Source organism: Schistocerca americana, chromosome 1 (assembly GCF_021461395.2).
Source record: "Schistocerca americana isolate TAMUIC-IGC-003095 chromosome 1, iqSchAmer2.1, whole genome shotgun sequence".
Taxonomy (NCBI): Eukaryota; Metazoa; Arthropoda; class Insecta; order Orthoptera; family Acrididae; genus Schistocerca; species Schistocerca americana.
Window position 1 is genome coordinate 185,705,348 of NC_060119.1, and position 23,371 is coordinate 185,728,718.

Genomic DNA, 23,371 nt, shown 5'->3' on the forward strand with positions numbered 1-23,371 from the left:
GGTTCATTTTTCAAGATGACAATGCACAAGCATATTACGCCAATATCACGTATACCTTCCTCCAAAAGACAGGAAAGAAATGAATGAAATAGCCTGTGATATCTACCAACTGAATACAATTAAACGTGCTTGGGAACAGTTCAAACTTGCAGTGCAACACTGCGTGGACCTTCATCACTCATTAGATAACATCAGGAGGATTGCTATCAAAGATGGTAGGATAGGTTCCAGGGCTAATACCTCAAGCAGCTTTTGAACAGTATGCAAAGGAAAATCCGAGCGTGTTGCAACACACAGGCTGAAGCAGCATGGTGCTGAATATTACACAGTAGCACATTTTGATGTCACCGAGTGCCTTTTGTACAGGATGTAGTTTTTTATCTTACAGTAAAGTAATTTTTTTTAGGTTTGTAAGTCCCCCCCCCCCCCCCCACCCTTGCTCCTCTTGAATTTAATCCTACACATGTTTGCAGATATGCAGGTGGTTCAAACCTCTAGCTGAGCAGTTTGTAAGTACATATTTGTAAATGTATCTTCTGCAGAGAACCAACAGTAGCACAAATGTACTGGAGAGAGAATAATACTACACTATATAAAATAAAGGAACAGGAAAACTATGTGAAAATTACACATTAAGACAATGCCACTGCACGAAACAAATGTGATTTACCACAAGGCAGTAACTCAAATATTTAAGCAATGTGATTCACCTAGACCAAGCAAACAGGAAAACAGTAAAAATCAGTTAAATCATACATGCAAAGCAATTGTTTTCAATATTTTTGTCGGTCAGATGTAAAAGTATCTGGATATCCCTATGCAATGCAGAATTGACCACTATGTATCACAAGAGGCAGATCTGAGGGTACAAAAGGGAGTGGGGAATATTTGTTGCCAACAGAGACGCAGTAATAGTAGAATGGGTTGGTCACAAGAGCTCCGCAACTTCGAACATGGCTATTCATTTAATGTCACTTGAGTAACATATCCTTCAGAGACATTTCAACCCTTCTAAAGCTGTCCACGTCAACTTTTGATGATTCAACTGTGAAGTGGGAATATGAAGGAAGATCAGGTACACGTCATGAGCTAACAGACAGGGACTGTCGAGCATTGCGGAGCGTTATCGTAAAAAATTGCACGACATCAGTGGGTCTGGGGTGAGATCAATGTTACAACTCATCCCAAAGATATTTCAAAGTGCTGCCAGCAATTCAGCAAGGTCAATGACTGCACACAGTGAGTTAAAAAGAATTGAGTACAATAGGCGAGGAGAACCTCATAAGCCATACATTTCTTCAGTCAATGGAAAGCAACACTTGAGGTGGAGTAAAGGGTGATACCACTGGATATAAAATGATTGTAAATGAGTGATTTGGTGTGATGAATCATATGATGGAAGGGGTTTTGGTTTAGTGAATGACTGTAGAACATTATCTGCAATCACATGTAGTGTCAGCACTGAAGTAGGGAGGAGGTAATGTTATGATATGGCTACATTTTTCGTGGATGGGTTGTGGTCCCATTACTGCACTTACGAAAGTACTAAATACTAAAGGACATAAACATGTTTTACAGTACTGTGTACTGCGTACAGTAGAGGAATACAGTGGAGTCGATGACTGCTTGTATCAGCAAGGTAAAGCCTCCTACAATAAAGCAGACAGTGGTTCGTGGAAAATAATATTCCTGAAATGGAATGGCATGTGTAGAATCCAAATGTGAACCCCATGGAATATGTTTGGGATGAGTTATAACGTTGATCTCACTCCAGACCTAGGCTCCAACTTCACTACTTTCTCCAATGTCAACCCTTAAGGAGGAATGGGCTGCCATTCCTTCACAAACTTTCAGACAACTCATTGAAAGTGTCCTCAGCAGAGGTCAAGCCATCATAAAGGTGAAGAATAAATACAAGCCATATTAATGTTTACTAACAGACATCCAGCCCCTTCGGTCAGATAGTGTATTTACAATTGTTACACCTGCATGCAGCTCATTTGACACAGTGATGATGAGCAAGATATCTCAATGTACATAGAGCATAATATTTTTAAAATATAACAGATTTGAAAAGTATGGAATTAAGAAGGTCTAAGTGTAACAGTTTTAACCACCACAGCTTCTATAAACAATAGTAATTTTCATCATCTTGTACACTATCAGTCGATGGAACAAAATTTTATTCCAGATAAACAGTAAAACTTCTTGGAATTCATTCAAATATCAGTATATACAGATAATGAGAGTGGGCCGGCAGCATATCAATAACAATATGAAATGACTATGCTAAAGAAGGAGTTTTGATTTTTTTCACCATTTGTGCAGGGAAACGTTATCTTTAAAAATACATGTGAAGTATTTTACTCACTATCTTCAATAAAAGCAGGTATTTTGCTTTGTGTTCTTGTGTAATGTTTCACCAATTCTCTTTTACACTTTTTCATGTTAAAGTTGTGTATTTCATTTTAATGAATTGTATCCCAGAGCTTAATCCCGTAATAGGCAACTATTGAAACATTGTCAAGCTTGCACTTTACAGAAGGATGTACTGAAGTGTAACACTAAACTGCGTATCGCAATAATATGAAGTACCTACTTTGTCTCTACTGTCCCGCACAGTTCAGCATCAAGTATTGATTATCTGACTTTTTCAAGATTACTCTGCTTAAAAGTATTTTTAGAAACACAAAGACTCAATCATTTCATTTTTACTTACACTGAATTGAAGAGGTAAGCCCTTCCTTGGCTGCCCTGGAAGGACTGCAACAGAAATAATTTGTCCAAGTCAAGCCCGGTAAATCATATTTGCTGTCTATAAAAGTGATAAATAAGTCACCTTTTTATGACACACACTTTACAGAAACAAAACTTTGTAGTAATGCCTTTCTACTCTACCACTGTAGAAGCGCTGTTATTGAAAACTTAATTCCCTGTTTGGAAATTACAGGATTAACTTATTCGGTGTAGTAGCACTTAACGTTTGCATTCCTTTGCCCCAAATTTCAACATATAATTACACATTGTCAGTGAACCATTTGATAAATGACACCACTCAACAACACAGTGACAATGCAAACAGGAAGTAAAGAAGAATGAATTATAATGCTCTAATTTACTTGAACTGAAGTATCAGTCCGCAGTTCACCAGAGATTATTTAAGCTAGAAATAAACAGTTTAAATAAGACAAAAACTGAATGCTTCAGGAAGAATTCTTTGTTGTAAATTCCCCTAACTGTAATCCACAGCCACACAGCCATTTCACAGATTACAAGGCCCCTTTCGCTCGAGATTTGAGTCCTCCCTCAGTCGTGTGTGTGTGTGTGTGTGTGTGTGTGTGTGTGTGTGTGTGTGGTGTTCTTATCATAAGTTAGTTTAACTTAGTTTAAGTAGTGTGTAAGTCTAGAGACCGATGACCTCAGCACTTTGGTCCCTTAGGAATTCACAAACATTTGAACATTTTTTTTTTATAATCCACATAAAACTGCAATCAAGGATCTAAGAGTGAGACTGCAAAGTGATTTAATGATTGTGATTCTATCTTGACAGTCTCTTTAGCGTAACAGATATCACACAAAGAATGGTTACATATATTTAATACCACTAGAGAAGAAAATTGCACACCCATACACCCCATACAAAGAGATGAACGTCACATCAGAATAGTCACATAAGAACTTTAGATGTATTCATGGAAGAACACTGAAACTACTCTACAAATTTAATCTGTGCCAAATCCAGACTCAAAAGTGGGTCCCTGCTTTCTACAAATGAAGCATTTATAACTTATGGCCTAGTCCAACACTTCATTCTGTATCCCTCCTAATGTCTTCCTATTCTCATACAGATCTTGGTAGACTAGCACTCTGGGCGAAAGGATTCAGTATTTAGCTATTGTCTAGAAGTTGTTAACTGCATTGATCAATCAAACCTCACCATTTGTCATTGCACACAAAAAGAACATGAAGGAATGGGATGGAAATCAGTAGATGGGATGCACTTGTACAGACAAACAAATGATTATAATTTCAGAAAAATTGGAAAATTTATTAAAGAGAAAGAGCTTCCTTTATTGTTGTTGTTCTGGTCTTCAGTCCTGAGACTGGTTTGATGCAGCTCTCTATTTATTGAGGAAGTCAATAATGCACTGCTGCACCTCTGATCCTTATGCAAGCAGTTAATCGGCAAGACACTGATTGATAAGAGTTGTTGGATGTTCTCAAGAGAGATATTGTGCCAAATTCTGTCCAATTCATGTGTTAGGTTATCAAAATCCTGAGCTAGCTGGAAGGCCTTGCTCATAATTCTCCAAACGTTCCACTTCAACCAAGTCATTGTCGAGAAAGAGTCCATTGGTGTAGGGAGAACTTTGGTTGGGGTCAGCAACAATGGCCCACAGTGATGTTCTCTGATGAATCCTGCTTCACTGTGGTAAATGATTCTAGCCACCAGTTCGTGAGTTAGTGTGGAGGCATGTTACATGCCACAGAATGTTCATGAACGTCATCAGTATGGCCTGCACATTATATCGTGGACAGGCATTATACACAATGGTTGAACACTGCTGCATGCTTTGTGCAAGCTATCGTTACAGCACAGTGACATTGCAGGGAGATTACTCTGGATGATGTCCATCTGCTTAGGGCTGCAGTAGGCCCGGATTGTTTGTTGATGACAATGCCCACTCACACAGGACTGATGCGGTATCCAACACACTTGAAAGTAAAGAGACTGAACATATGGAATGGCCTGCGTACTACCCAGAACTAAACCCTATAGCACATGCCTGGGATGCTCTGGGCAGACATATTTCTGAACGAATACCCCGTCCCCAAACCATGCAAGAACTGAAGACCACGTTGAGAGAGGAGTGGGACAATATCCCCCAAGTTAATAGTTTGGTTGCCAGGGTGACAAGCAGTGTATTAACTACAGCTAATACAAATTTCTGTTTTGCTTTCTTCATACTTTCTATATTTATCAGATATCTTTGTTAGCAAATTTTCATCCTATCTTCTCACACACTCACATAAATATTTCCAAATAGTTTTGTTTGCTTCACCATAGTCTATCATGTTACTTCTTGAGGCAACTGGAATAGATTACTTCAGTGATATTTTGTTTTCTTCTGATTTCTTTGAAGCAGCACAGTTGTTTGATGTTTACGTATCAGTTTCTAAGCCCTGCATGACCTCTACTTTCTAAGATGCTGAACTTCTTGCTTAATTTAGCCCAATAAGCCTATCTGTTCTTAAATAAATTCACATAATGTACATTTCCCAGTTCCTACTGGGAGAATTAGTTTTTAGATTCTTATATATGTCTATAGTTGGGACAATGTTCCTTGCTTCATTTCTTTGTTTGTCCTCGGTGTCCAAGTACTGCATTGCTACACTGGCTGAAAAATGGGTTGTGGAAGTAGAACACTGACTACTTTAAATGATGTAGCCGGCAGGTGCACACAATTCTATGGCCAGTGCAATTCTTGCTTGACTGAGTAGCAAATTATAAAATGTGCCAGGAAAGAGAGTAAATAATGTCACAACGGTTTGTGATATGCCTAGCACAGAAAACATCATAACCAGAAGTCTACTGTAATTTGTCTCTATAAATAATGTTCCGTGGCTTACCATTTCCTGCATCTATGAAGAGATTTCTGGCTCTAAATACAAGTAAGCAGTCAACCTTGAGCAGCCTGGGGGGGGGGGGGGGGGGGGGGGCGCTTTACTGCCTACTGCGCGGTCATCAGCGCCTGCACAAAGTCCCAATTTATACACAGACAAATTTTTACAAAATCCAATCGAGCCACTGTCAAGAATGATGATGATGATGAAATGATGAGGACAACACAAACACCCATTTCCTGGGCAGTGTGTTCCCGGGCAGAGAAAATCAGGGAATCAAACCTGGACCCCATGATCCAGAGGCACAGAGGCACCAATGCTAGCCACTGGACCACGAGCTGTGGACAACATTTATCCTTGAATCTTATTTAAATGGTCCTGGCAGTATCACAACCCAATACATTTCCGAAACATTGTAAGTGCTGCGAAGTATTTTCATCCGCATTTTTACGGAACTTAGTGTTGATTTTGTCCTACAGGAATATTTCTGTTGTCCTAGATTTACGTACGTAGTTATTTCATTCGTCAAAACAATTAAAAACTAATCTCTTCGCTAAACTGAATGAATTCATTTGATAGTTAACTTTTATAAATTTTTTAGTCACGTTACCCACCCCACGGGAACAGCAGTCACGTTGACCATACAGCGGGAACAGAATAAAAGGTAGCCTACGTGTTAATTCAAGGTACACGCTTTCTCAATGACAAAGTTCATCTAAATCCGTCCAGATATTTCAGCGGGCCTGTGCAACAAACAAACACACACACACACACACACACACACACACACACACACACACACAAACTTTCTCATTTATAATATATTCGTACAATACTGAATCTCACATACTTTTTTCATTTGCACGATTATACCCCAACAGAATTTCGTTAAGAATTGTTCCACTAATCTAAAAAATGGTTATGTTAACACAGGAAGCTAAAAATATTCTTAAAACAAAATCTGTGTACCATGTGCATAGCCGTTTCTACACCTGGATGCAATTTGAAGGGCTGTTCTGATTACAAAACAGTCGGCAGAGATCCCCCCCCCCCCCCCCCCCCCCCCCCCCCTCCCCCGCCACTTCCTGGTGCAGCTTCATATCAGGGTCGGGAAAAACACGGCTGTATTATCTGTGTTCGGAAACACCACGGTTGACAATCGGAAGGCGCACGACACCGCAGCAGCAGTGTCGTTCAGCCGCGGGTGTCTGCGTCGCAGTCCTGGGTTCGATGCGGCTGCGCTATCGACCAGGGTGCAGTGCGCCACAGCCCGAGCGCGCCGCTGTTCCCCAGCCATTAGCGCAGCAGGGCCAGAAATAGCGCCGCTCTGGCGGAAGCAGTTAAGAAAAGTATCTGCTAGACCTCGCGAAACCTTGGCGAGCTGCTGCGACTCTCTGCTGGATTCTCTCCATCGCCATCTGCCGAACTGTCAATTGTCAATGTCTGGCCTCAACTGGGTCATGTGTACTCACCAGAGCCGTACTGTCGTTTTACAGACTCCTCGGCTTAATCTGGGGATGAAGTCCTAAGGCGGGATATTTTGTGCTAATTAACTACCAAAACAAACAAAATTAGAGAACTTTTCAAATTAAACACCTACAATGCATCATTTATGGCTTAACACGTAATTGTGAAAAAAATTTACAGTACAACATACGATTTAATGAATTAATGATTTTTAAAATAATTGAAATCATGAAGTATTCAAAACGATATATTAACATCGTTATGAAATACAAATTAGTTGTAAGATAGGTAATTGTAAGTAATTTACAGGGGCAGATGTGGACTCAAGGTAGAAAATTAAGGAGATGTAACCTGGCAAACTGAAAGAACTAGAGGTTTTTGAGAATTTCAGAGGGAGCATTTGGCAACGCTGGAGTGAAACACGGGAAATGTTTATGATAGAAGACGAATGGCTAAGTTTGACAGATGAATTTTTTGCGGAAGACAGGATCAAATAGGTAGAAAGACAAGGCATAGTAGAAATCCCTGGTAACGCAGAAGATATTGAATTTAACCGGCGAAATGAGACAATATAAAAATGAAGCAGGCAAAAGGAAATACAGACGACTTAAAAAAAATGGACTAACACAAAGTGTACGTTGGAAATGTAGGAACACGCAAGGTCATACTCATCCTATGACTTGCCCTACGAGACAGATTCAAGAAAGGCAAACATACGTTTATAGCATTTGTAAATTTAAGAAAAGCTGGACTACAGTCTTTGAAATTTTAAACGTAGTAGGGATAAAATATAGGTAGCGGAAGCCCATTTTTACAACTTGTACAGAAACCACTCTGCAGTTGAGAGTCGAAGGGAATGAAACAGAGTTGTGAAGGAAGTGTTGTAGCTTATTCGCAATGCTGTTCAATCTGTACATAGAACAAATTGTGAACAAAATGAAGATGATATTTGGAAAGGGAATTAAACTTCAGGGAGAAGAAACAAGAACTTTAAGGTTTGCCAATGATATTGTAATTCTGTATGAGACGACAAAGGACTTGCATGAGCAATTGAACGGAATAGGTGGTGTTTTGAAAAGTTATTATAAAATAAACACCAACAAAAGTGAAACAAATGTAATGTAAAACGCAGCCTGTCAACTGAAGAAAAGCGTTTCTGAAACGGGAAATTTATAAACGTGTAGTAGAAATTTTGTTGTTAGGGAGTCTTTTGTGAAGGTGTTCGTGTGGAGAGTAACTTTGTATGGAAGTGAAATGCGGACGATAAGCAGTTCAAACAAGATGAGAAAAGAAGTGTTTGCAATGCGCTGCTACAGAATAATGATGAAGATTAATTAGGTGGGTAGATCGAGTAACAAATGAAGAGGTACTGAATCGAATTAGGAAAAAAAGAAATTTATGGTAGAAGTTGACTAGAAGAATGGATCGGTTGTAGGACACATCCTGAGGCATCAAGGAATTATAAATTAGGTAATTGAGGGAAGCCTGGGTTAACAACTGTAGAGGGAGATCAAGGCTTGAATAATGCAAGCAGGTCCAAGTGGGTGTAGGTTACGGTAGTTACGCAGAGATGAAGGCGCTTGCGCAGGACAGAACAGCGTGGAGAGCTGCAACACACATCTTCAGATTCGAAACTACAATAACAAAACAAAAGCCAATATTTTTTCAAAAATTGGGACTGAAGTCCTTCCAAAGTTTGATACTTCCATTAAAAAATAGTATGTTGCAAACTGTTAGCGAAAAGTTCGTTAAGCAAACGCAAGAGAATAAGAGGAATGTATCAATCAAATTTTACCCGTATTTAATTTAAATATAAAACTTTCCCATATAACTAGCCTGAAAATGAACGTTTTAAATAATCTTATTGGCTAATTGGTTTGCGCGTACAATTCATTCTAATAAAACTATATGACATATCTTCATAACGCAGCTGTCTCATCGCTTTGAATACCGGGTGAAGCCAAAACGTCGAACCTATATTCTAGCAAAAAGGTTGAAAGCGTTTTCTTTGTCAGTTTCACAGTTTTGAAAATGACCTTTTTCAGATGCTGTTTGTGATCGATCAAAAGTGTCAGGCACACACACAGAGCTATCACGATCTTAAAACAGACTTTCACTTGTTATGGGTACTGACTTTAAAGACGTGAAGTATGAAAGAAATCATTGGTTTTCCAAGAAATCGAACGCATTTGAAACTACCAGAATTCCATTACCCATTCTTTTAAAATTCCTTTGCCATTTTACCAATTGAAGTACCATATCTTTCGCTGAGCTCCACTGGGAATACGACGCTAGGGATCGCGAGATATAAAAAGTGAATACTGAATTGATTCGTATCAGATGTCCACTGAAAAACTCAGCAGAAGAAGCCAATACAAAATAATGGCGTTTTCGTTTTTGTTTTTAACAATTGTGGTGGTGGTGGTGGTGGTTAGTGTTTAACGTCCCGTCGACAACGAGGTCATTAGAGACGGAGCGCAAGCTCGGGTTAGGGAAGGATTGGGAAGGAAATCGGCCGTGCCCTTTCAAAGGAACCATCCCGATTTAGGGAAATCACGGAAAACCTAAATCAGGATGGCGGGAGACGGGATTGAACCATCGTCCTTCCGAATGCGAGTCCAGTGTGCTAACCACTGCGCCACCTCGCTCGGTAACAATTATGAGGGGGCCCGCAGTGTAGTATTAAAAAAGGTCTTTCTAGGTTGCAGGCTTGAGATAGCCTGCGTCTAACTAAACGCAGCCGTGATTCTAACAAATTACAATCGGTATGTGAGGCGGCAGTGCAGGAAGTAACGACCTACTGCGCATTCCCGCCATGCAGACTGATGTCTGGCTCCTGTCCAAGGTCGAGTGGTTTCCTCGACGTTTTGTTTCACAGCTTGTGCTTGCCAGTCGAAACATTTTACTATTGTGCTTTCTATGACTAAAATAAACTGCATCTTACAAAGTCCCGCAGACTGCGAGGCTAGAGGTGTTCAACAGCTGAGGAGAGGTGGAGGGGGTGAGGTGGAGGGGGGAGGAGGGGTGAGGGGGAGGAGGGGTGAGGGGGAGGAGGGGGGGAGGGGAGGAGGGGGGAGGGGGAAAGGAGGAGGAGGAGGGGAAAGGGGGAGGTCGCGGAGAAGGGTGAAGGCGCGGGGGAAGGCAAAGGAGGCCAGCAACAACTCATGCCAGTTTCGCGGTGGCGAAGTACACTGTCCTGTCGGAGGTTCGAGTCCTCCCTCGGGCGTGTGTGTGTGTGTGTGTGTGTGTGTGTGTGTGTGTGTGTGTGTGTGTGTGTTGTCCTTAGCGTAAGTTAGTTTAAGTTACATTAAATAGTGAGTAAGCCTAGGGAAGAGGACCTCAACAGTTTCGTCCCATAGTACTTTACCACAAGTTCCCTACCACACTGCGTGACAAAAAAAGGTGTAGCATCCACAAGACATGGTCGGATTTCTGCGTAACATCGTACACGTACATGCAACTGCCGGTTAAGTAAATGATTTGGAGTTGCAGTTGTCTGTATAGGGTACTAAAGCTACCAGAGTTCATTACTACTGTTCATGTTTTGTGTTGTTGCCAGTCCTGATGGGGGTATATGGGGCGTGAACAGAGTCACATGTTCAGTGAACACCGTAAAGAAAGCGAAGACGCCTCGTATTCCGCTGAGACAGGTTATCAGCACTGTGGGTCTCCATTCAGCCAGATGGCCGAATCGTACAACATCCCGATTTGTGAGACAGTGCGACGGCCGAGGTAGTCTAGCGGTTCAGGCGCTCAGTCCGGAACCGCGCGACTACTACGGTCGCAGGTTCGAATCCTGCCTCGGGCATGGATGTGTGTGATGTCCTTAGGTTAGTTAGGTTTAAGTAGTTCTAAGTTCTAGGGGACTGATGACCACAGATGTTAAGTCCCATAGTGCTCAGAGCCATTTGAACCATTTTTGTGAGACAGTGGCCCCGATGTTAGACAGCGTGAGAACATGGCAGCAGGCATAGTCGTCCTCAAGGTTCCAACTGACCAAGTCTGCTACCACAGGATTGCCGTATTGTGCACCACGCACGTCGTAACCCTTTCACATCTCCGTCCGCCGTCCTAGAATGAGTAATGGACTCCCTTGAACATTCGGTGTCATACTGAACCATCGGTCGCAGATTAGCAGCAGCCGGAATAGGGAATTATCCTGCCATGGGCCGGCTGCCGTCAACAACAACATAAATAGCTGTGTCTGGAATGGTGCCATGACTGGGAAGCACGGAATGGTGATGAATGGCTTTCCACTGAGTTCAGCGATTAATCACACGTCGGCATGAGCCCGGATAACCGTCGTCGGTGGGCGTGGCTGACATCTGGGAAGATTTCCCCTTCTTCAAATGTTTTGAAGAGGCACTGTGTTGTTGCTTGCGGCATCACAGTGTAGGATATGTCCTCAGGTCAGGGAAGTCTGACGGTCAACAGCATATAACTGGCATCCTGAGCCGCGCGTGTTACCTCTCTTCCGATTGTATCGAGCTGCCATTTTCAACAGCACAATGATCGTCCACGCGTGGTACTTGTAATTATGATCTATCTGCGTGACGTTGAGGCATTTCCGTTGCCAACAAGATCCCCAGATCTGTCCCCAATAACACGGACGTCATCTCCATCCCAGGGCCAGTATCAAGGATATCAAAAACGAGTTACAACAGTTGTGGGCCAACTTCCCTCAGGAGAGGATAGAACAGCTTTATGGCGCCTTTCCCAACTGAATCAGCGCATGTGTTGTAGTGGAAATGGAAGATTACGGAAGGTAAACCTCCCCTACTGGATGTACACCACCACTAAAATGGTCAGCGAGAGCTTATCATAAACTGAGAAAAACACATCCACTATTGAAGGTGAACCATCACGCTACTCGGCTAGGGAACTTGTGCCGTAGCATTTTATCCCGATTTATTAAGAGTGCGTCCAACAATGCTATCACGCATCAGTATGAATGTAGTTGTCGTCAGCTCGTTATTGTTATGTTATACAGCAGTGCAGTTATGGTTGACAGTAGTGCAGTTACGGTTCACATCAGTGCAGAAGTTCTACGAACATCTTAAAGCGGAACGGGGAAATCCCAGTTATAATTCTGTCTTCATAGGCAGAAATAAGTACGAGTCACTTATCAGCAAGGTTAAATCACTAAAATCTGGACGAAAGAGGGACGGCAAGTTTTGGAGGGGATATGACGTGCTGGAAGCGAATGGAGCAATCAAATTAATACAGCCTACAACTGAAGAAGGTAAGATTAAATACTATGTTTATGATGTTGATCTGCGTGATATTCTGCATGATGCTCATGTAATGACTGGCCATGGTGGACGCGATCGAATGATGAAATGCTTGAAGTCAAAGTTCTGTAATATAACATACACAGATATCTAAATTTATCCAAGTTTGTGTGAGCCTTATTTACAAAAGAAAAAAAAATGTCAGAAAAAAGGAATAGTAGTGAGGAAAATGCAGTTCAAAGAGCTAAATTCCAGATGTCAAGTTGATCTCATCAACTCCCAATTGCAACCAGATGCAGATTACAAATTCGTAATCGTTTATCAGAACCACCTCACTAAATTCGTTGTTCTTACGTTACTGAAGTCCAAAGCAGCTTCAGAGGTGTGCGATAACATTATCTGACATTTTTACGTTGTTAGGATCTCTCTACTATTGCAGTCTGACAATGGTACACAGTTCGTTAACAACATAACGAGCAGCGTAACTGAACTATGGCCCAATATTAAGATTGTCCACGGTAAACCTAAATACAATCAAAGACAAGGCAGCGTAGAGCGAGCAAGTCAAGACACAGAAAATATGCTAACTACTGGATGCAGGAGGACAACACCGCGGAGTGGAGCCATGCATTAAGATTTGTGCAGCTAATGAAGAATAGCGCTGTACATTTTGGAGTTAAAAGATTTCCGTACGAAGTGATGTCTGGGTGCCCTCCTAAACATGGTATGTCTTCTACAAGTTTACCTCCTGAAGCACTGATGAACGTTCACCCTGAGGATGACCTTGAAAATAGAATTAATCAAGTGAGTGCTAGCAGTGAGACAGGGATGAAACGTTGCAGATTAATGATCACAGTAAATCTCCATGGCAAGAGGATAACTTACCAACAGTATCAGAGGTTGAGAGCAGAGAGGAAGAAAGTATTTCTGACAATAATGACCACTGCCTGACTGATTTAGACGAGTCAACTCGTGCTATTAAAAAACACAGAACTGAAGCATACAAGTGCTTAGAAGAACAAGCGCAAAGAACGCGGCAGTGTTCAGATCGCTGCTGTCCAACTGCGGCAAAGGGCTGTGCTGTGATTTCCAGTTCCAGACTTCGATAGAGGAAGTGGAGATGCTAGGTAGATCTTGAGTGTCGTCCTCGAGACAACGGCCAATGGCTTCTACTGAATCGGGACGAGAGATGGTGTGCTGAGCCAACTATACGCACGGTAATACATTGTTTGTTTTTAAATAATTGTGGAAGGGACAATAGGGAATGCCACTGCGGCTGCAACTACAACATTTTGTTTCAGGTTCCAGTTCAGTACTAGCCCTCTAAGAATAATCTCAGAGGATGAAGTTCCAGCAGAGAAAACTGTTGCCCTGATGGCAGTTGCGACGTCTCAGTCGATGGGAAGCGGCCAGGGATTCTTCAGATGCAACTGTCAGCAAAAATGTCAGATCCAGAGATGCTTTTGCAAACACAAAAATGTGCTACGCAACTCAAAGTGCCATGGTGCACGTCCTTGGTGCAATAAACGAATTTTGCATAATATGGATATGTTTTCAAACTACAGGTGAAAAATGCCACTTTCGAAGTACGACTGTTTAGTTAAACAGTCATGGTTCACATTCCTTACCGCAAGAGGTAAGCAATGTAAGTGAAGTTACACATTCACTAATGATAGTGCACTATCCCTTGTCAATGTGGATTGTTTGACAGAACTTGAATCAATAATCCACTTTCACTAAATGGACCAGTGCAGGTGCACTATCACCAGTGATGCTATACTTTCAGCGAACCTTCCACTTCCACTGTAACAGCTGAAACCCGCAGACATGTACTAGCAACTAAGTTAACTATAGGGCCATACAGTAACATACGAAAGAAATACGAGAGAATGGTTTGAAATGTTCAACAGTGGGTGAATAAATGTCTGTGACGAAACTCTAAACACGACGTGGCAACCGAGTGATGAATACAAAAAGCAGAGATTGGTTGCTACAGTGACATTTTTGATGCGGCATCACACAAATGGTACCATCGTCCTTCGTTATAAAATTGTTACTAGTGGTGAGAGACAGTTGCACTGCAGGGGCGACCCAGGCTTGAGTTGTTCGGAGGTCACAGTCTGCTACTTTCTCCTCCTCCTCTGAAGTGTAAGGTGCTTTCATTCCAGCTTTTAATGTATCGTAGTTGCCTAGGGTTTTAATAAAAGATGTTTTAATGTCATAATACTTAGTTCTCTTAATACACAGTACATTGCTTAAGCAAAACTTTTAGAATAATAATTTAGCCGAAGTATGCACTCAGCACCATCAGTATTTCATTTATAGAAGACAACACGGCAATCAGACTTTTGTAATTTTTTATATTTATGGTACTTCCCCAAGTTCGAAATTTAAGTATCAAATGGTTGAAATGACTCTGAGCACTATGGGACTTAACATCTGTGGTGATCAGTCCCCTAGAACTTAGAACTACTTAAACCTAACTAACCTAAGGACATTACACACATCCATGCCCGAGGCAGGATTCGAACCTGCGACCGTAGCGGTCACGCGGTTCCAGACTGATTTAAGTATCAATCAGCCTAAGCAAGTCGATGCAACTTTCAGAAATTATCGAGAAAACTGACTGTGATATTATGAGCACCTTTAACAGTTTTAAAGAAGATAGATTTTTCGATAGACAGCGTATCTGTGTGGAAGAAGCTGCCACGTGGCCCCATGTTGTTCAGATCTCTTCGCAGATAACTTACCTGAAGACAGTATTTGTCGCAATAAAGTCGCAAGTGCCGAGCTTAACAGTCAGATGCCAACTACTTTAAATTACGGTGTAGTTCAACAGCTCTCTTAAGGAAAACAAATGTGACATATCAAGAGTCAAAGAAGCTACAGAAGTAGCGTCGTTCCTATTGACACGACGTGGTCAAAGAAGATATACAGCTAACTGGAAGCTGCACTCAGCAGCTGGTCAAAAGTAATAGCATACCTACTGGCGGACATTGTTGTGGGGGTATGTCCACCCTTCGTCTTTACGGCGACTTGACCTCCCCTGGGGACACATTTCTGTGAGGCTCCATAAAATTTCGGGCGTGCAGCCGCATAAATTCGACTTCTGCTAATATTTCGGCTGAATACCGTCCAGCCATCTTCAGCGTGAGCCCAGGTTTCTGTGACGTTTCTGAATGTTTGTGGAGGGAAAGCAGCCATTCTTCCTCAAGAGCCGAAACCAGAGGACGTAGTGAGGTTGAACGCTGGGGTCTGGGCCGAAGTCTACGTTCGAACTCATCTCAAACGTGTTACACTGGGTTCAGGTCGCCACTCTGGGCAGGTCAGTCCATTTCAGGAATGGTATTATCCTCAGACCATTGCCTCACAGATGCACTGTCATGCTGACACAATCATCATTTTCACACAGTTCCTCTAATGTACTCAGTGAACAGTCTCGTGAAATATGTTTATAGACTTCCGCATTTAGCGTTTTCAGAGCGAAATAACGGGACCACATCCTAAGCACGAAAACCATCATACCGTAACACCATCTCCTCCCACTCTTAACTGATGACACGACAGACGATGGCAGCTGACGTAATCCAAACGTTTCATCAGTTTGCTACACGGTACAGCGTGATTCATCACTCCAAATCACTCATTCCCAGACATCTACTGTCCAGTTGTGTCGCTCTTTACGTCACCTCAAGCATTGCTTAATGCTACGGAAATGTGTGCATTATGAGGAACCACTCGATCATTGTATCTCATTATACAGCCATTGTGGCAGCTGGACTGCTGGTAGCAAATGGGAACTCAAAGAGTGAGTCCTTCCATTGTTTTCATGTAATGTTTTAGAACCACTGCCCACAATGCTATATAGTCCCTGTCCTTCAGCATATGAGATTTGCTTCGCGTTTCTATTTCACAGTCACATAACCAACAGTCGACTTGAATGGCTGTAGAAGGGTCGAAATGTTCCCGAGTGTCTTCGAATGATTACGGCCCAATTAAAATTACTTGGCAGCTGACGGCCGGCACCTATCGCTGCAGTATTGCATTTACCGCTACAGTGTCGCCACATAGGATGACGGCTACCGTTCGTTTATAGGCGACACGCAAATACAACGGGTCACTTCACAAGTGATATTAATGTCCAACGCGGAGCAATGTTGGAAGCGGTCGCCGCGAAGTATGAAATAAATAGTAGATGCTCTGTCAACAGCTGGTTTTAAGTGACCAATGACTGAAATGCTACAGGTGACATGTTTTGTAAACTGATGTCTTAAGTTAACCACAACCTCGTCTTGTGGAACGTATCCGAGAAAACGGCGATGAACAACTTACAGCAGAACTGAAATCACTATCGCCTTGCTCACAGCGTTTAAGGCTAACCTCTACGTCTACGAGAAAATTCAAGACAGAAAATCAGACATGTCCGAAAGAACAGATACCATCTTAGTATATATAGTTAAAGCTCACCGGCCACTTGACCATCTTCTTCTTCTGTGCGAATGCACAAACAGTGCCCGACCTCTTACGGGAATCGGCAACGCGCCGGGAGTAATGAGTATAGTGGGCGGGGGCACTACGAATGTAGTGCGGGACAATACGTTCAGAATGTGGGTTTCGGGAGGCTTGCCAGAGATAAATCCCAGCAGTCGCACTATCCTCTGTGTCTTCGCTGGCTCAGATGGATAGAGCGTCTGCCATGTAAGCAGGGGATCCCGGGTTAGAGTCCCGGTCGGGGCACACATTTTCATCTGTCCCCGTTGACGTATGTCAACGCCTGTAAGCGGCTAAGGTTTTTCATTTCATTGTAAATTCTGGTTACACGGGTTGCCGCGTTACCAACCGGTGAGTAGTCCTGGTTGTCACACAATTGCAGATTATAAGTGACACAAGCAGATTGCAGACGAAAAAAGAATGGTAGGAAGAAAATTAAGAGCAAATAGAAATGTCAATACGGTCATGAAAATGATGCTGCAGAGTATTAGAAATAAAAAAAATTATTTAAACCAGTTAACTGAGATGATGAAGTCTTTTCATTAGATTTAAAAAATGAAAAAAATTCGCTTCGATTTGAGGGGATGCGAACCTTCGACCTCTTACGCGTCAGGTTTATACGCAATGTGAATGGTTAATTGACAGCCTTCAAATATTCAGCTTCAAGCGTTGTCGCACAAAGCTTACTTAACGGTATAATTGACACTGAATCACGTCTCGGGCGAAAGGATCCAATAGTGTTTGATTAGTGTTGTGTATAATACGTTTGCATTTCATTAGAAACATGTGTGTGTGTGTGTGTGTGTGTGTGTGTGTGTTTGTGTGTGTGTGTGTAGGGGGTGGGGGGGAAGGGGGTGCTGTGGTTATCATGTGTGATGATATACGAAGTACGAGGTGCATTCAAGTTCTAAGGCCTCCGATTTTTTTTCTAATTAACTACTCACCCGAAATCGTTGAAACTGGCGTTACTTCTCGACGTAATCGCCCTGCAGACGTACACATTTTTCACAACGCTGACGCCATGATTCCATGGCAGCGGCGAAGGCTTCTTTAGGAGTCTGTTTTGACCACTGGAAAATCGCTGAGGCAACAGCAGCACGGCTGGTGAATGTGCGGCCACGGAGAGTGTCTTTCATCGTTGGAGAAAGCCAAAAGTCACTAGGAGCCAGGTCAGGTGAGTAGGGAGCATGAGGAATCACTTCAAAGTTGTTATCACGAAGAAACTGTTGCGTAACGTTAGCTCGATGTGCGGGTGCGTTGTCTTGGTGAAACAGCACACGCGCAGCCCTTCCCGGACGTTTTTGTTGCAGTGCAGGAAGGAATTTGTTCTTCAAAACATTTTTGTAGGATGCACCTGTTACCGTAGTGCCCTTTGGAACGCAATGGGTAAGGATTACGCCCTCGCTGTCCCAGAACATGGACACCATCATTTTTTCAGCACTAGCGGTTACCCGAAATTTTTTTGGTGGCGGTGAATCTGTGTGCTTCCATTGAGCTGACTGGCGCTTTGTTTCTGGATTGAAAAATGGCATCCACGTCTCATCCATTGTCACAACCGACGAAAAGAAAGTCCCATTCATGCTGTCGTTGCGCGTCAACATTGCTTGTTGGTCGTCCGTCAGCAATCGTGGCACCCACCAGGGATGACACTTTTCGCATTTTCAGGTCGTCATGCAGGATTGTGTGCACAGAACCCACAGAAATGCCAGCTCTGGAGGCGATCTGTTCAACAGTCATTCGGCGATCCCGCAAAACAATTCTCTCCACTTTCTCGATCATGTCGTCAGACCGGCTTGTGCGAGCCCGAGGTTGTTTCGGTTTGTTGTCACACGATGCTCTGCCTTCATTAAACTGTCGCACCCATGAACGCACTTTCGACACATCCATAACTGTATCACCACATGTCTCCTTCAACTGTCGATGAATTTCAATTGGTTTCACACCACGCAAATTCAGAAAACGAATGATTGCACGCTGTTCAAGTAAGGAAAACGTCGCCATTTTAAGTATTTAAAACAGTTCTCATTCTCGCCGCTGGCGGTAAAATTCCATCTGCCGTACAGTGCTGCCATCTCTGGGACGTATTGACAATGAACGCGGCCTCATTTTAAAACAATGTGCATGTTTCTATCTCTTTCCAGTCCGGAGAAAAAAAATCGGAGGCCTTAGAACTTGAATGCACCTCGTAAAAACAGCCAAACTCAGGATTTGGGATCCAAACACACCAAGACAGAAAGCCAGACAAGGAATTGGAAGTGAACAATTGTTATGGCAGTTCGGAAGTGGCAAACAGTTCGGGCGTGACGTTGCGCGCTCAGATTGGAGGAAAACAGGTACAGCGCGTGGAGTGTCACCTGTGAAGAAATTTTAATAGGGCTGTAATCCACGTCCGTAGTCAATGTGCTTTCCTGACCGACCTACTCTCCTTTTACTGCTTCTCCACTGACATCGCCTGGCGAGTATGCCTCTTTTGACCTACAGTGGTCAATTCTGCATTACATATCATCATCGTAAACTAAAGGCTACGCCTTGTCTATTTGGCCACGTCCCTCTCTCCATTGTCATCCTCTTCAATTATTCATACGATTTTATCCCCATATCTTCTTTGAAGTTATTAAAATACGTCGCTCTTGGACTGCCTCTTGGTTTTTTTCCTAAAACTTTTCCTTCAAAAAATTGTTCAAATGGCTCTGAGCACTATGGGACTTAACATCTGATGTCATCAGTCCCCTAGAACTTAGAACTACTTAGAACTACTTAAACCTAACTAACCTAACGACATCACACACATCCATGCCCAAGGCAGGATTCGAACCTGCGACTGTAGCAGTCGCGCTGTTCCGGACTGAAACGCCTAGAACCGCTCGGCTGCCGCGGCCGGCCTTTTCCTTCAAATACATTATTTAGGAACTGGTTGTGTCTCATTATGTGCCCTATCATTTTTGATTTTCTTCTTCCTATATAATTTAGCAGCGTTCTGTTCTCATTCACTTCTCGTAAGACCTGTTCATTACTTTTTCTATATACCCAGCTTGTTTTCGTCATTCTTCTCCATATTCACATTTCCATTGCTTCCAGTCTCTTTCCCAGAGTCCACGCTTGACATCCGTATGTTAAGACACTCCAGACAAAGGTTTTGGCACACCTATTCCTACTTTCTAGGCTTATATGATTGTTTGTTAGTAAATTCCTTTTATTTTGGAAAGCTTGCTTTGCAAAGGCTATTCTTCTCTTTATATCTGTGATAAATTTATTGTCAGTAATTTTAACTTTACCATTTTCTTTTGTCTTCCCTACTACCATGGTCTTTGTTTTCTTCTTATTTATTTTTAGATTAAATTCTCTTAAGATTTTGGCAAATTTTAGCAACAAACTCCATTTCCTTTACTGAGTCAGCAAGTACTACTATATCATCTGCAAAACGGATACAGTGTATTCGTTCCCCGTTAACTTTAATTCCTTTGGTTATTCTTTTCAATTTTTCAATGGTTTTGTCAATAAATAAGTTGAACAAATATGGTGATAATGGGCATCCTTGCCTTACTCCCCTCTTTATTTTTGCTTTCTTCTTCACACCATTCAGTTCTATCTCTGCTTCCTGCCCTTTATACAGGTTCCAGATTAATCTTCTGTCCCTCCAATCAAGATTTATTTCCTTCATTGTTCGGAATAACAATTTCCAATTAACCATGTCAAATGCTTTTTGTAAATCTATAAAGGTCAAGTAGGTTTTCCTATTAACTCCAATTCCCCTTTCTAATATCATCCTCAGAGCTAGTATTGCCTCTAGTTCCTTTTCTGGATCTGAAACCAAATTGGTATTCTCCTAGGTTTGCCTCAATTTTCTTTTTTATTCGATTTTTTATTATGTTTAATACTATTCTGGAAGTGTGGGATGTTGTTGTTGTTGTGGTCTTCAGTCCTGAGACTGGTTTGAAGCAGCTATCCATGCTACTCTATCCTGTGCAAGCTTCTTCATCTCCCAGTACTTACTGCAACCTACATCCTTCTGAATCTGCTTAATGTATTCATCTCTTGGTCTCCCTATACGGTTTTTACCCTCCACGCTGCCCTCCAATGCTAAATTTGTGATCCCTTGATGCCTCATAACATGCCTTACCAACCGGTCCCTTCTTCTTGTCAAGTTGTGCCACAAACTCCTCTTCTCCCCTATTCTATTCAATACCTCCTCATTAGTTACGTGATCTACCCATCTAATCTTCAGCATTCGTCTGTAGCACCACATTTCGAAAGCTTCTATTCTCTTCCTGTCCAAACTATTTATCGTCCATGTTTCACTTCCATACATGGCTACACTCCATACAAATACTTTCAGAAACGACTTCCTGACACTTAAATCTATACTCGATGTTAACAAATTTCTCTTCTTCAAAAACGCTTTCCTTGCCATTGTCAGTCTACGTTTTATATCCTCTCTACTTCGACCATCATCAGTTATTTTGCTCCCCAAATAGCAAAACCCATTTACTACTTTAAGCGTAAGTGTGGGATAGCAAGGAGATTACATAGCCAAGTCCGAATACTTTTGATCACACGGTGTACCTGCTGCCGGCCAGCCTGCGGCGGAACTCACCGCATTCCCTCTCCCTCCTCCTCTTCCTCCCCCTCCCCTTGGCGAGCTCTCCCCCCCAACCTCCCTCCCCAGAACACTGCTAGGAGTGGCCGGGTGCATCTCGCGCACCACTGTCGCGCCGTTGCGGGAGCACAAAGCGCCATTGGAGACGCGCCAGCAGCGGAGAACGGCGCCCAGACGGGCTACGCTATCCACACGATACCGGCTCCCGTCTTCGCTTCCGCAACAACACTAGTACTCTCCACCATCAGAGCTACGTAACCACCACTGCACTATTCACTACTGCGACAAGACAGTGTCTGATACCGACACCTCATCAACAGTACAGCTCTCGACAGCGGGTTTATCGTACAACCTGTACAATCCTTACCTGAAAGGTGTATCACGTAGCTCCTCCGCTGTGATGATAAAAGACACACGAGAAAAAGTTCTAGTGCGCAGTGCTCGTCAAACTGTCGCCATGATCAGCCTTGCATCATGCATGAATGTATCGTTTCGCGGCGATCTAGAGGGTGTATCAAAAATAGCCATCCGATTAAAAAAATTATGTTATTTGATATATGTGTTGGAAAGAGCAAACTCTCGAGTTTTTCATGGTTCCCGCTAGGTAGCAGCAGTGTTCGCACACTTCAGTTATAGTAAAAATAGTGGCTGGAAACAGAAAGCGTTTTGTGTTCTACGTTTCGCGCAGTGCGGGACACTAGAAACTGTTCAGCGTTACTTTCGTACTAGGTATGGTGTGGATCCTCCTACAGCACGGGGCATTAGACGATGGCATGAACAATTCCGAGAAACAGGTTGTTTGTGTAAAGGCAAATCGCAGGGCCGTCCCGAGTATCTGACACAGACGTCGAACGCATCTGCCATAGTTTCACAAGGTGTCCGCAGAAATACGTTCGCCGTGAAGCTCGACAGCTCAACATGCCCCCGATATCCGTCTGGCGTGTGCTGCGTCGACGTTCACACATTCAGCTACTGCAAGCTCTTCGTGAAGGTGACAAATAACAACGTCTGGAATTCCGTAATTTCATAGTTGGCAAGACGAGGCAACATTCTATTTAAATGGAAAGGTGAACAGTCATAATGTGAGAATACAGCGTGCGGAACGATCACATGAAGTTGTACAACATGAGAGACACTCTCCAAAATTTAATGTGTTTCGTGTAGTTTCACGGGAAAAAGTGTGTGGTCCATTTTTCTTTGCCGAAAACACTGTTACACGACGCACATATCTCGATATGCTTGAGAACTTTCTTTTGCCACAGTTGGAGAGTGATTCATACGACTTCATTGACTAACAGGACGGTGCACCGCCACACTGGCATCTGGAAGTGCGGAAATTTTTTAATCAAAGAATTACTAAACAATGGATCGGTCGCACTGGACCGAACGTTTCAACCTCACATTACTGGCCTCCAAGGTCACCGGACCTGACTGTATGTGACTATTTCTTGTGGATGTTTATAAACGATTCTGTTTATGTGCCTCCGTTACCAACAATAATGAATGAAAGACACCGCGTAATAGTAGCTATGGAAGCTCAACTCAAGACATGCTCGCTGCAGAGTGGGAACAATCTGAATACCGCATTGACATATGCCGTGCATCTCAAGGGGGGCATACTGAACACCTATGAAAAGATATGAAAAAAAAAACTTTTTGAGTTTCCCGCTCGTCAAAAACCAAAATTCATTGTACATGTGTATTGGTTTCAGAAATATAGAAGTGCCAAATCGGATGATTCTTTTTGATACACCCTGTACGCTGATGAAATTTTCTCAAGCTACCGTCCGTGACAAGTAGTTTAAAATCCACGAGCTTTCGGCGGAGTGCTCCTCGGCCACCGTCAAGTGGTGACTCTCGAATGGTTACTGCTACCATCCTTATATAGCAACGTTGCCGTAAGTGACGTCAATGGTGCTCGCTGCAGTGCCATGTATGGTAATATTTTCGTTGCGCCCGC

The 23,371-nt window shown here is 42.7% G+C and overlaps 1 protein-coding gene across 3 annotated transcripts in view; it reads right to left on the minus strand.

Annotated features, from left to right (window-relative positions):
* LOC124555517 (protein yippee-like 2) overlaps positions 1–23,371 on the minus strand; it is a 609,150-nt gene that overhangs the window by 10,181 nt on the left and 575,598 nt on the right. For all 3 annotated transcript variants that reach the window (XM_047129839.1, XM_047130443.1, XM_047130895.1), the window contains one exon: positions 2,720–2,763. In XM_047129839.1, the coding sequence (XP_046985795.1) occupies positions 2,720–2,763 (44 nt within the window). The remainder of the gene's footprint in view (positions 1–2,719; positions 2,764–23,371) is intronic.